At 37.7% G+C, this 13,811-nt stretch overlaps 1 protein-coding gene across 1 annotated transcript in view; it reads left to right on the plus strand.

The window, feature by feature from the left end:
• The first annotated feature begins 1,530 nt into the window (after window positions 1-1,530).
• erf (Ets2 repressor factor) overlaps window positions 1,531-13,811 on the plus strand; it is a 42,691-nt gene continuing 30,410 nt past the window's right edge. The window contains exon 1 of the mRNA XM_015045925.1: window positions 1,531-2,222. Coding sequence (XP_014901411.1) covers window positions 2,201-2,222 — 22 coding nt within the window. The 5' untranslated portion in view covers window positions 1,531-2,200. The remainder of the gene's footprint in view (window positions 2,223-13,811) is intronic.

Genomic DNA, 13,811 nt, shown 5'->3' on the forward strand with positions numbered 1-13,811 from the left:
GTTTACGGATAAACACGGGCGCCTCTCGTCACCCGCGGCTGTAATCGGTATCCATGGCAACGCCTGGACGCGCGAAACGAGAGCGAGCGACAAAAAGCGAAGCGGCAAGCAGCGACCGGGGTCTGTCTCAAAGATCGTCTATTAGTATGATGGGGGCACCATTGTTCATTACCTCATAATCATCTCAAGGATCATCTGTTGCTTGTTTGAGTTACAGAAAAGCAACAGGGTTAAGTACTAAACACAGAAATATATTTATTTTGTCAGTAATTAAATCAGCAAAGTGAAGTAGATAATTATTTTTCCTAATTTTAAACTAAAGAAAATAGGGTTTGTTTGTAAATCTGAGGAAGCAGCGGAGGTGGAACCATTAAGTTAGTGTGATAACATTTCATTTGAAGGACTGAGCATACGACTGACATGACACCGTCATAAACATAACACAGCAACTGTCATGAACATGAAGCAGACTGTTTTCATGAAGTATCATTTGATAAATAATGCAAGGTTACATTAAAAGTATCAATTTTGCATTATTTGATAAATAATTGATAAATAATGACACTTTTAAAGTAAAAATGCATTAAAACTTGCTTTAAAATATCAGATTGTCCACTTTGCATTAAAAGTAATCTAATTTGCTTTGATTCCTTCATATATGTGGATAATATATGGTACCAGTATCTGGTGTGAATCTTTATTGTTGAAGCTTAACATTAATGAGATCATGCTCACAACTTAGTAAGCAGAGGGTTTTTGTCCCCACTTTTTCTTTTAATATGAGAAGAAATTTTGCTTAATTCCTAAAAAAAAGAAATTAACATATAATTACAATCTGGCTTTCTCTTTGTTTTGAGAAAAACACCCACAAAACCAGGTTAAAACACAAGTAGCTGAGGATATAGTAGTCAAAAATTGTCCTCAAGTAACAGTAGCACTACTTAAACATATTTTTACCCAAGTAAAAGTAAAAAGAACCCATCCAAGAAATTACTCAAATAAGAGTAAAAAAAGTATTTGGTATAACAGTACACAAGTACTGAGCAACTGATCAAAACATAAATTATTTGATATTTAAAAATTACACCAACAGAGACCAAAACAAAAACGTATGCGGAAATATTGGTATTTTAAAGAACAAAATGAGAGTAATGCATATAAACACTGTATCTACGAAATAAAATCAGACAAAGAAAAAAAAAATCCAAATTTTTTTTTGTGTTGTTAATACAGAACTTATGGAATTTTATTACAAAAACTGTGCTGTCTGGTGAATTTTTGGTTAGGACAAGTTTGTTCTTTATTCAGTGAAGTTACACACAGTGGGTAGAAAGTCCAGAAACTCTTACTCAAGTAAGAGTAGTGATACCTCACAATGAAATTACGCAAGTAAAAGTAAAAAAGTACAGCGTAGTAAAAATACTTAATTCCCCCCCCCCCCCTAAAAGTTACTAAAGAAAATGGAAATGGTTATTGTAACAAAACATTTTCCATCTTTTCATTAATAATCATAATGCTTGGCATATCATAGACGATCTTTGAAGAGTGGGCGTTCGGTTCCTCGCTCCCTCCCTCCCTGTGTGGGTCAGCGTGGGCGGCCCCGTGTGGCAGGAGGAGAGCGAAACACGACACCCCGGCTGTGTAAGAAGGAGGAGGGGGTGCTGGAGAGAGAACACGAAGTGACTGAGTGGAAAAAGAAGAAAAAGAGGGGGCACAGAGAAAGAAGTGAGTTGGCTTCGGTACTTTTGTTCCTCCCCGAAGCGCGGCTGTTGTCAGGAGGAAGATGCTGCCGCTGCCCCGGAGGACTCCAACATGCGACACCGCCGCCGCTGCTGCAGCGATAGGAGTGAAAATTTAAACTCGCCACATTCCGTTGCTCCAGAAGCGGCCAACGGCAGCACGGACTGACTCCTCCAAACTTTCACCATTCAGCCGGACCGGACTGGATTTCTCCCCCTCCTCCCCCACAGCTCCAGAGGCTTTGGGACAACTTTGCTGATTTAAACCAGCAACTTTCACAGTGAATCCGTGTGTTTTAAACTCCATTCGGGGTTTTTTTTCTCGGCTCTTTTTTTGGCTAGAACAACACCGGGGGGTGGAAGGAGTGCGGAGCCGCTGCTAACTCAGCTAAAAGCTACCGTCTGAAGTTACCCGTCGACGGGATTGGTGACGGAGGGAGCCGCCGAAGATTTCGACAAAGATGAAAACCCCGGCAGAGACGGGTGAGTGGACATTTCTGTGGTTTTCCAACCAACTTTTACAGACTCTGGTGTTTGTTGTTCCCGGTGAAAACGGCAGCAGTTGTTAGCCTGTTAGCAGCAACAGCTCCAGGGAAAGTGTGACTGAATTATGGCGCTGCAGAGGATCCATCCGTCTGTTAAAAAGTTTCTATCGCTTCCAGCTCAGAACCAACATGGCCCAAACCTGCCTGGCTTCTTGTATCAAAACAAACCTCCATGTTTAGATATTTACAAAAACTGTGGAGTCACGGTTCACTATTACAGCTCTGTATTTACATCATTGAAATCTATTTTAAAGTACAGTTTGATCTCGAAGTAAACAAATATAGACTGTACAGTTTATTTACAGTCTGGGTGATTTGAACACGGTCTTGATTTACTTGAAAATTTAATTGAACATATTAGGTAGGGGCAATGCACATTAATTAACTTTACTATAATACGCTAGAATTAGCCAAAATGCTATTTTTCATTTGTTATCCCGGGACAATGCTCATTTTGTCCAACTAAAAACAGACTATACACATAACTTAATTAAACAAATTATGTCAACAAAGCATAACAAAACAAAGAAACTGCAACACAGTTGTCATAAAAAGCACACGAAGTAATTAAAACAAAATACATTTTTAAGAATACATTGAATTTACTTTAGCAGCAAAACAGTTGTTGGAAAGGAGAATTAAGAGAATTGAGTGTTATTATTCAGGTTTTAGTTACCAAAAATGGCAAATTTAATGTTGGAGATTTCATTTTTATAATCTCACATAGTTTAAAATTTAACATCCATCTGTAGAAAAATGTTTCAAATGAAGCCAAAAATAATAAATTAAACATATCCAATATGTTACTTTGTGACAATTTTGAGAAACATTCAAGATTTATAACTGACTGTAAACAAAATATGAGTTCCCTTTATAATATCACTGATTGCAGAAAGTTTAGCTTACAAACCACATGTAAAAATAGTGATTGTTGCAGACTTTTACCCACTTATATGAAAATAAGGTGAAAAGTTGAAGCCCAGCAAACATAATTTACTTGGTTTTGCAGAAAAAAAAAGTTTTACAGTGAAAATCCTTGAACTCAGTGGTGTTGAGAAGGAGAAATAAGAGGATTTAAAGTGATTATCCTCCTTCTACTTTACAAAAGGACACACTTTATGTTGGAGATTTTATATTAAACTGAAGCCGGTCACATGGTTGCTTCAGAAACTTTAGGAAGTGGCAATAATTAGTATGTTTGGGTAAAAACTGTCCAATCAAATGACAAGAAAAAGCATTTAAGGTGGATACTTTGGCTCAATGTAACATCAGAAATGATGAAACCAATATGGAGATTCATTGAGATTTGTTTGCAAAGTACCAATGCACCAATCTGTTTGCCAGAGATCATAACCAGACAATTTTTCATTGAAAATTCCCTTCAAATACTGAAAATAGTTGTTTCTCCACCCTGTTTTCCCTCTCGTTGTATAAAATTTTTAATCTCACATCATTCTTGGTATAGAAGTGCATTAAATATTAACTTGTCCTCTGCACTTTTTAGTTTAACTGCAATCAGACCAAGATAAGGGGGATAATCTTACTCTAACTTTATTCTCTGGTTGACGAAGGGTGTTTAAATCAAGTTTTTGGTTCAGATTTTAGATTTTTAAGCATTCTGGTCATTAGGAATATGATTTCTGAACATCCATCACCCATTTTGTTGCCTGAAATCAATTCACATCCATCCATTTAACCAATGTTTAACAGTTTATTTTGGTTCTGATTCCTTTGAAATACCAGAGACTGTGCCCTCTGATCAAACCAGAACAACTCTAAGTTGGTATATAGTATTAATTGTGAATACATAACTACATTTATTCATATTAATCTATGAGATGCATTTAGAAAAAAATGTTAGTTGTTAAAGTGGATATGAATTGATGTGTGATTGCTAACAAATGTGTGATTTCTGGGCCAAAATGACTATATTTTCAATAAAATTTTACCATTTTAAGTTGAAATCCTATTTTTATTACTATATAACTTTTGATTGATCCATGCAAATTGCATTAGTTCCACTAATCAAAGCTGAATGACTAAAAATCCTGAAGTTAGACAGGATCTCCTGCAGAAACTAGAGGGAAACTTGGAGATAGTTGCAATAAGAGGAATGAAAAATGCTGTCTGTTTGTTTACAAAGCTTTCAAATGAATCCCACTTCCAGAAAGACGAGCTTTCAAAAAAAAAAAAAAAAAAAAAAAAAGGAGCCGCCTTCCACCTGAGATTCAAGCAGACCTTATGGCTCTTACAGTTAACATTCCTCCCATTTTTCTGTGACACCACCGATTTTGCTGAAATGATTATAATTTTCCCCCCATTGTGCATTTAGGTGCTCTTAAATTCAGTTTAGTCAGGAGCGCTTTGCGGTGACCTCGGGCAGGCAGGGATCCAGCGGCCCATAATAGACGCTTAAAGAGGGGAATGCCTCGCCGCAACACAACGTCGTAATTAGAAATGTGGTTTCATCCATCTCGTTGCAGCTGAAGGTGCCTTTTTATATCCCAAACTGCTCTGGAGGAGCCGAAAAGAAGCTCAATCTTCGCATGAAGGAGTGAAAACTTTATCTTTCTGAATCGAGCCTCCTTATTTTCATGACTCCATCTTTATTTTTAGAGGACGGCTCAGACCAGCGGGTCATCGTCGCCTATTTCTGACTCCTGAACATTGTATTCCCTCCTAATGACTTCCAGCATCCAGGGGCTGTGTCACACTTCCGCTCGGTTTTAAAAGTAGACCGTCTAGTTTAACCCACATGCCGCTCTCCTTTGTGTGTTTTTGACCCGAGTTCTGGTTTGGTGCAGCTTGTAGCAGCTTGCAAAAGGCTTAGAGGAGTTTGTGTGGCAGCTTAAAGAAAGTTAACCCAGTTCCATTAGTTTCTGTTGATTAAAGCCAGAGTTGAGTAGCAACTAGTTACCTTTAGTTAAGTAACTTTTTTTGAAAAAAATAAAATAAAATAAAAAATAAATAAATATACTTTTCACTACACTGTACATTTTACTTTTACTTGAGTAATTTTATTATGAAGTGTTGCTACTCTCACTTGAGTAAAAGTTCTGCATTATCTACCCACTGAAAAAAAGAGAGAAAAAAAAAACGCATTTTAACCAAAAATTCACACACCTGCAGTTTTTGCTGAAGTTTCATAAGTTTTTTATTGAAAGAAACTGATTTGGAAAATAAATATTTTGTTTGATTTTGCTGTTGTTTGTGCAAAAAATACCATCATTTCCACATATTTTTAAAATTTGGTCTGTCTGTTGATGTAATTTTTCAATATTAATTGATCTATAATTTGATCAGTTACTCAGTACTTGAGTAGACTTTTTACCAAATACTTTTTCAGTAATTCCCTGGATGGCTATTTTTTACTTGAGTAAAGATATGTTGAAGTAGTGCTACACTTAGTGGAGTACAATTCATAACTCCAGTTGACGCTTTTACTCCAAAGTTTTTACTTTAGGAACCCTTTTGTGGTCTTGCAGACCTTTGCAGATATAAATATCTCCATTAAACAAAACAAATAATGGGTCAGCCTGCACTGTCTTCCTATCAGGAAGTCACAAGTCTGGCTCCACCAGCTCCAGCTCCAATTTTCCACTGGTGTTCCTCCTTATATCAACAACACTCCACATGTGAGACGTCACAGCTGCGGCCGGCCGGGACCGCCCGCTCGCCCGCTCTGCGCCGTGTTGCATGTGAAAGGAGCCATACATTAGCAGAGAGCTGCTGTTTACGACTGGGAGGCTTAATTGAGTGCGTGCACAGGCGCGCAGACACGTGTACGACTGCTGGTCTGTCGCAGCGTGGCTCCACCTGATGTTGATGTGGTCACAACAAAACAAGTGTTTTTACTGTCACGCTTCAGGAAGACCGCTTGGTTGTGGGCTGATGAGTGAAGTCGTATTTACAGGAAGTGGAAAGCGCTAATAAGCCTGCCTTAAATTTGGCTAATGAACCACATTCTGTCTGTTAAAACATCAACAAACACCAACATGAACCTCTACAGTTGTTAGACGCACGGCTTAACCTGGAGTAATAAAAATAAATCACATATACCAGCAAGGGATGTGCAGTATGGTATAAAATTCATATCCTGGTCAAGCCTGTCACAATAAACAATATATCAAATAAACGCATGATAAATTAAAACAAACTCAATAATTTCCAGTTGCACAATTCCTTTTTCTCTCTTTCTACCAAAAACTTGGTGATAGAAGTCTTCAGTCTGGTGTTTTGGTCTCAACTTGAAGGACAGTTTTGTTCGAGAAACTTCATAATTCATTGTATTTGTTCCTTCTGTTGTTTTGTTTATTTACTTTAAATATTTATATTGTCTTTTAATGTATGGAAAAATGTTTAAGTTAAATTAAAAACTTGTAGAATGTACCATTTTTTTCCAAATCTGTTATTTATTTTGATCTTTTATTTATTAGTTTTTGGAATAATCGATTACTTGGTAGTTATTAATTGGAGCCACACAGTGCCTCAGATCAGTATTCACACCCTTAAACCTCGTCCTGTTCTGTTAGTTTATCACCTTTCACAATTACAAGCTTTGCTGGACGTTAAATTGTCCAATTAATACTAAAATGTTGTTTTTAGACCATTTTAAATTAATAATATATGATATTGGCATAAAATATAAGTATTCCCTGTATAAGAACAATAAACTTTAATATCTAATGAGCATTTAACACAGAATTGGAAGACAGAAACAAATGAAATGAAGTCTCTCTAAGAAAACATTACCTTAAAAAAAGGGGGTAGTTGAGACCAAAGCACCAGACTGAAGACTTTTATCATCCAGTTGTTGGTAGAAAGAGAGAAACACAAGAAAAACAGTCATCCAGATTTAAATGATCAAGCTTGTTTTTAATCATCATGTTATTAATTGGTTTATTGCTTATTGCGACAGACTTATCTACAACCCTAAATTGGGTCAACCTGCACCAAGTAGTGCTGAGCTGCAAAGTCAAAACAAATTCGTCTTCAACAAGTCTACAAATAAAAACCTGAAAAGTGAAGCAGCAGAAGTATCCAAGCCCCCTGAAGACATGCTTTACACCCCAACCCTCCTGCGACTGGAACGTAACTCAACCTTAGTTTGGATTGGACCAGATTCATAGCCTTGCCACAGATTAGCAAATAGATTTGGGTCTGTACTTTGACTAGGCCGTCCTGGCATATAAATACACTTTGATCTAAACCCGAGATGCTTAATACCAGATTTCCTGAGCTGATCCTGCAACTTTTAGATGCATCCTTTCTCCAAATCTCTACACGAGGAAATTTTGGTGCATAAAATGGCTCTAGAAGTATATTTTATTATTTGTTTAAAATCCTAAAAGTAGAAACAATTTGTTTTTGCAATCTCTGGGGTCATGTTAGGATCAGCCAGATGACGTAACATCAGACCATAAAACAAGTCTTTCTTTTCTTTTTGCTGATCCAGCAGCTGCAGAATCGTGACAACTGGAAAAAAGCCAAACGTATTTTTCCCCACACCCACACAGAAACTCATAGATTGTACTTTCCTCAGGTTTTCCTCCCATTATGCGGTTACTGTGAGTGATTAGTTCGACAAAGGTCGACCTGATCACATTCCTGATTGCTAGCGAGCCAAGTCTGGGCAAGCAGGGCCTGGAAAAACCTCCGCAGAGTGACGTCAGTGCCTCTCTGATGTGCTGTTGAGCGGCAGCCTGGGTCAGCGCCGCTTCGATCGTCTCCTGATGTTATGGCGGGCCTCTTTTCCTGGAAGTGTGTATGCACAGTGGCTCTGTGACCTGTAGCAAGCGCCGACTCCAGACAACAGGTTGCTCAAAGCTCGACCATGCTGGCTAAACAAATGAAATCTCACATACAGGAAAGTCTGGCAGCTGCACCCACATCTTTATTTATTACTAAAATATGTAAAGTCAGGCTTCAAAATAATGTTTCCACAAAGGAAATTTGGTAAAGCTTAATTTGCATAAGACTGATATGATACTGTCATAAACATGGAGTCTTCATGAATGTTTATTACTGTTGTTTTTCCAATCAAAGCAACAATTTTAAAGCGTTTAAAAGCAGACAAACAGATGCTTTCATAATCTAATAGCTGGACTGTTGGGCAACTTGGAGTTAAGTGCCTTGCCCATTTACATGTGGAAGAATTACTATTGTTTTAGAAATGAATAAAAACAAGGTGAGTTTGTGTTATGGTATAATCACAAGTTGAGAAATTTAAAGAATTTATACGTAAAAAGCCAAATTAAAGTGTTTTGACAGTAAATGGATCAATGAAATGTTGCTGTTGGGTGTAGAGAGGAGCGATAAAATGCTAATTTAAAACAACAGCCAAGAGGGATTCTTTATCTGCTTCCAGCTGAGATTACTTGCTGATCAGATTCCTCAGGGCTGGGTTTAGGCTCGTACCGGTTCTGGAGGCCCAGAGTTGGTTAACAATCAAAAAAAGTTTTTTTTTGTTGTTTTTTTTTCCTGCTAGTAGAAACCAAAATGTAGCACAGATATTGTGGGATTTTGCTATGCCAAATGTTATAAACTATATTCCAAATGTTATAAACTTGTATTTATGTTAAAGATGTCACTTAAAATGCTAAAGGTTCCAATATTTACCAACATTATCACAGGATTTCCTAACACAATAACACCTAGTCCCATTTTCTATGTGTTATTTCTGCCTGTTTGTTTCACTGTAGCTCATAACTTTAAGTTGAACTACAGGAAAAGTTATTTTAGGTTGTGTTTTTATCTTTTAGCAGCTTCAATCAGCTGAGGAAACAGAACTAAACCACAACCTGCTGTGGTTGAGTGAACTTTCTGTTTGCGTTTACCTCCATCTGATAACCATCACTCTTCAGCACAGGATGCTTTATCAACTTTATCCCTTAGATCTGAGTGGAAATGCTCATCATCCATGGCTGAAACGATTCCTTTGCTCCTGAAGAGCGTTTAAAGGAAAATATTCACTTCTTTACTCCTTACTATGTCATCATTACATGGAAAAATATTTCCTGTAAAGTTAATTTTTTTCAAATTTAGAGGATTTGCAAATTATTAGAAAGCCTAAATAATCAGCACAGGGTATTATTCTGGTTACTGAAAATCCATTTTATTCTGAGCTGGTCTGTAAGAGCCTGGAGGTGTAAAGTTTTCTCACAGCGGATCTTAAATGAACGTTTCCATCAGGCTGCCAGGCAGTGAGCTGTGATGTTCTCTGATTTTACACGCTTCACTTCACGTTTAAACATCTATCTAAACAGGAAGGCTTTCAGAGTGCCTTGCCTAAAGGAACTAAAATGGTTGCCGTGTTGCTGCCTGATTGAAGGATTTGTTTTAGTATTTTATTTTGCACGACAAAAGTAAAGTGAAAGAATGTGTCCAGGACCTGTGTCAGCTTGACCTGTTGGCTTGGTCCTATCTGTAAGTATTTATGACTGAGTGAATCTCTGTGACATTTGACCTCCAGTGAGGCCAATAAAACAGCAGAACAGGTCGAGTGGAACCAATGATGCACCTCAGCGATCAGATAAGGAGGAGCTCAGATGTTTCTGAAACACCTGACAGGATGCTGGGCTTCCCGCAGAAAGATATTTTAATCAGGCCCGGGACTTTAACGCCTTAATTTTGATTAATTGGTTTTGACACTTTTAATCACTTTTTTAATACGTAAGAGTGTTTTTGCATTATTTTGCTACTTGAAAATGGTCTCAAAACAACAATATTATCATTTATTGCAATAACGTCTGGGACAATTTATCATCCAGCAAAATTTGATATCGCGACAGACCTAAGTGCAACATCAACCAACAATCATCATCATGCATGCGTGCTTTTCTTCCTTCTTTAGTCACTACTTGTACAGATTTATTGCGATAAGTATACATTTCTAATATCTTCTGCTTCCCTATTTGAGATTTATTTTAGCATCTTGTGGTCTGCTTTCAGAGTAAACTTGCTTCGGTTGCCGGTTGTTCGAATGTTCTTCAGTTTTAGATTATTTTCTGTACATTGAAACAACAGATTTTAGATTCTTTCTAAGATCTAGATCTCCAAACTATATATTTGAGGTTTAACTAGAGGCAAAGCTGCTCAAACACTGTGTGTGATTTTAGCTATTTTAAGGAGCAACAATTGTAAGGTTGTCCTGATTCCTCACATATTTATTTTAGTAATTTTTGCAGAAATTAAGGTATTTTCATCATATTCTTGTTTATAATGTTGTCATTTTTCAGTCTTGTTTTTAATGTAACAAATCCATGTTTTCCCGATGTGGTATAAAAACACACAGGCTTTCACAGGGTGCACGCTCCCTGCTGGATTTGATGTTTTTCAGGCCTTTATGGCTCTGTAAAGTAGTTCCAGTGTTCCTGTCGAAGCCAAATCCTCCACCATGTTTGTGAGGTTGGATCCAGCAAACATGAGCGGTAGATTGGAGCCAGCCAGGTTATGTCCAAGTATTTAGGGTGACCCACTGTGGGTGGCACTGTCATTAATTCGTAATAAAATGGGAGTATTGACATGACTTCCATCCATTCATCAGCAGTGCATTACTTCACCAGTGGAAAGTCTTTGATAGTAAAAACAAACCTGTTGAATTTAGAAAGTGTTTAGGATTGATGCAGAATAAGCCTGAAGACCACCTGAAGAGGCTCTGAGGGGAAACCTGCCAACTGGCGGCAGCGGCTCGGTTTGTGGTTGTTTGGACTTGGTTGATCCAGACCAGACTTTTCCTGCATCTCTGTTGGCTTTGCACCTGCATTTTAAAGCTCCCACTGCTCTATAGAAAACATCCAGCTGTCAGAAAACTATCTATATTTTATTAATAACCCCACAAATAAACTCTGCAAAGAAGAGTTTTGATCAAAAGCTGTAGAAATATAAATTTATTGATCTTTATGTCAACAGTAAGGTTCTGTTTGAATCCCTTTGGGACAGACATTGACCCAGCAAGGCAGACAGAGACACTTTGTCCACACTTCTCAACATCTAGGATCTTTTGATTTGCAGGCCACCCTTCTTAAATCCAGGTTTTATGCTGAACTAAAAACTTATTTTTCATAATCAAACACTGTGAAAGAAACCAGGAACACACAGAAGACACAATGCTTCCTTTTTCTCCTGCATTAAATGTCTTTTATTCAGAAGATATTTCTGAATACAGTTTAACTAGATGAATCATAAACTTTTACCTGGAGCTCTCACGCTACCTGTAAATGCTGAAAAGCCTTGAAGTTTGTTGTTTTTGATGGTTTTTGAAGTGTTAAAGTTACTCCAACATGAGCTTCCTGAACCTCCTGCAGCTCTTTGCTCCTTCTGAAATCCAGCGAGGCATGAAACTGGTACTGAACCACAGGATAATGTCTGAAAAATCTAACAGGAGGTTTTATTATCACACATAGTGGCCATGTCTGTGGTACTGGGATTGGCTTTTAGACAAAGTTTAGGAAAGGTTGGCATATTTATGAGCGCGTTTTCACCTCTGAGGTGTTGAATCTGTTTAAAGCTCACTTTTATTCATTTCACGTTGCCTAAAATAATACCCAGAAAAGAGGGGGGCAGACACTTATAGGCCTGTCACAATAAAAAATTTTATTGATAAATTGTGCTAGAAGTTATTGCGATGAACAATAATATTATTTTGAGACCATTCAAGTCAGTGGTAATGCCATAATAATACAAGAAAACATTATCAAAGATCAATGGACTTAGAAGAGAAATGATCAATCATGCAAATGGAAATGATTGAGCTTGTTTTAATTTATCACGCAATTAACTGATTTATTTATTATTGCGTAAGGCTTACCTGTATTCACACTAGTTATTCCAACCCTGAACACATCAAACCAATAAATGAACTAATTTGGTTTGTTGCGACAGATTTAGAAACCGAACCAAGCTAACAAACTCATCAGCTGATTGTACCAAATTGGCTTCAGGTATGAAAGTTCCTCAGAGGTACAGAGTGTGGATCTCTGCTGGGAACGGAGCAAACAGGTGATGATCAGGTTCAGCGGCGCTCACACCGTGTTTGTTCCAGTTATCACTCCGCTGGGAATCCTACAGCTTTGTCTCTCTCTTATGGCCGTCAGGGCCAGCCTTGGGAATCGGTGTGTGGTGTGTTTGTTGTGACTCTGTGTGAAGGTGTCGTACCGCTAAAGCTCAAACGCCTACTTTAAAGACGAGACGGAAGCAAACTTTATAGACTCTCAGTAAAATGCTGCAAAACATCCCAACTCAAAGCAGGATGGAGGATTTTTTAAAATTTTTTACTGGAAACTCAGTGTAGCTAAATGCTAACAGGACATACTAGCAATAAGCTTTTTCACTAATGATGTTGACGGTTTTGAAAAACATGTGAAGCCCTATATGGCCTAAGCTGCTATTGTTCATTTAGACTGCTAGAGAGGGCAACTTCAGGGGATAACAGGAAGGCTAAGCATTCTACAGCAAAGTTTCTGTTTTATCTTCAGTTTCCTACTTTGATCTGTGATTAAAAACACGGTGGATAGGAAAATGTTGGCATCTATAAATCAATGACATTTATTAGTCTTAATGAGATATTCCAATCTGCATTTCATAAAATCTGAAGTCACAAATTGACCTTAAAATGTTTGATGCGTCTGTAATGTGATTCCTTTTTTGGTCTAAGACGCAATAGACAATCTACCAGAAAAGAAATAGAAGGGCTGTTTATTACTTGGTTTATCCATTCCATTTTGTGTTTTTCTGGGTTTTTAAAAATGTTTTATATGAAGAACAATATGCACATGAGACTAAAACAGCCTTGAAAGGTCTCAAATTTGATCAAAACATACTGTATTAGCAGGTAGGAGATTGTAATTAAGCGTAGATGCATAATAACTGGGGGAAAGTCATATAAAATGTTAAAAATTATTTCATAAAGTAGTAAAAAAAGACCATTAAATGTAATGGCTACAGGAATGAATGGTGATCTTTGTTGCTTAATCACCTGATCGTGACTCAAATCTTAATAAAAATAACAGTTAAACAACATTTAAGATGCAGTTTAGTGTAAAGAGCGAACTTCAGTTGTTTTTTTAATAATCTGACTTGTTTTCTGTCTGTGTAGTTTGTGTGAACACCAGTCGGTGACATTGATGAATGAGCGAGAATCATAACATAAAACCCGTTAATCTCTCAGACTCCCACTCATTCTCCTCGCCCACTCTGAGCATGCTCCGTTTATTACGGGTCTGGACCCCCCACGTGCCATGAAAACGGCCGATATCTGTCTTGTATTACACACACACACACACACTCTTTTAATTTTCTCACTGCAGCTCGTGAGCGTGTTGCGCTCGTTTGGGCTGCCATCTCCCTGCGGTGACGCCGTCGTGCCTCCAATCTTTCATGTTTTTACAAACGGAGCGAGCCACTTTGTCTGCAGACTGGAAGATCCAGATTTAATGTAATGGAGGAATTAAGAGTGCGGCGACTTTTTCCTCTGAGGAAAGGCTGACTAACGCTCCCAGACGTCACATATGTTGAAAGTCCCGTGTCT

Source organism: Poecilia latipinna, unplaced genomic scaffold, assembly GCF_001443285.1.
Source record: "Poecilia latipinna isolate Pla-1442-1.1 unplaced genomic scaffold, P_latipinna-1.0 Scaffold39, whole genome shotgun sequence".
Taxonomy (NCBI): Eukaryota; Metazoa; Chordata; class Actinopteri; order Cyprinodontiformes; family Poeciliidae; genus Poecilia; species Poecilia latipinna.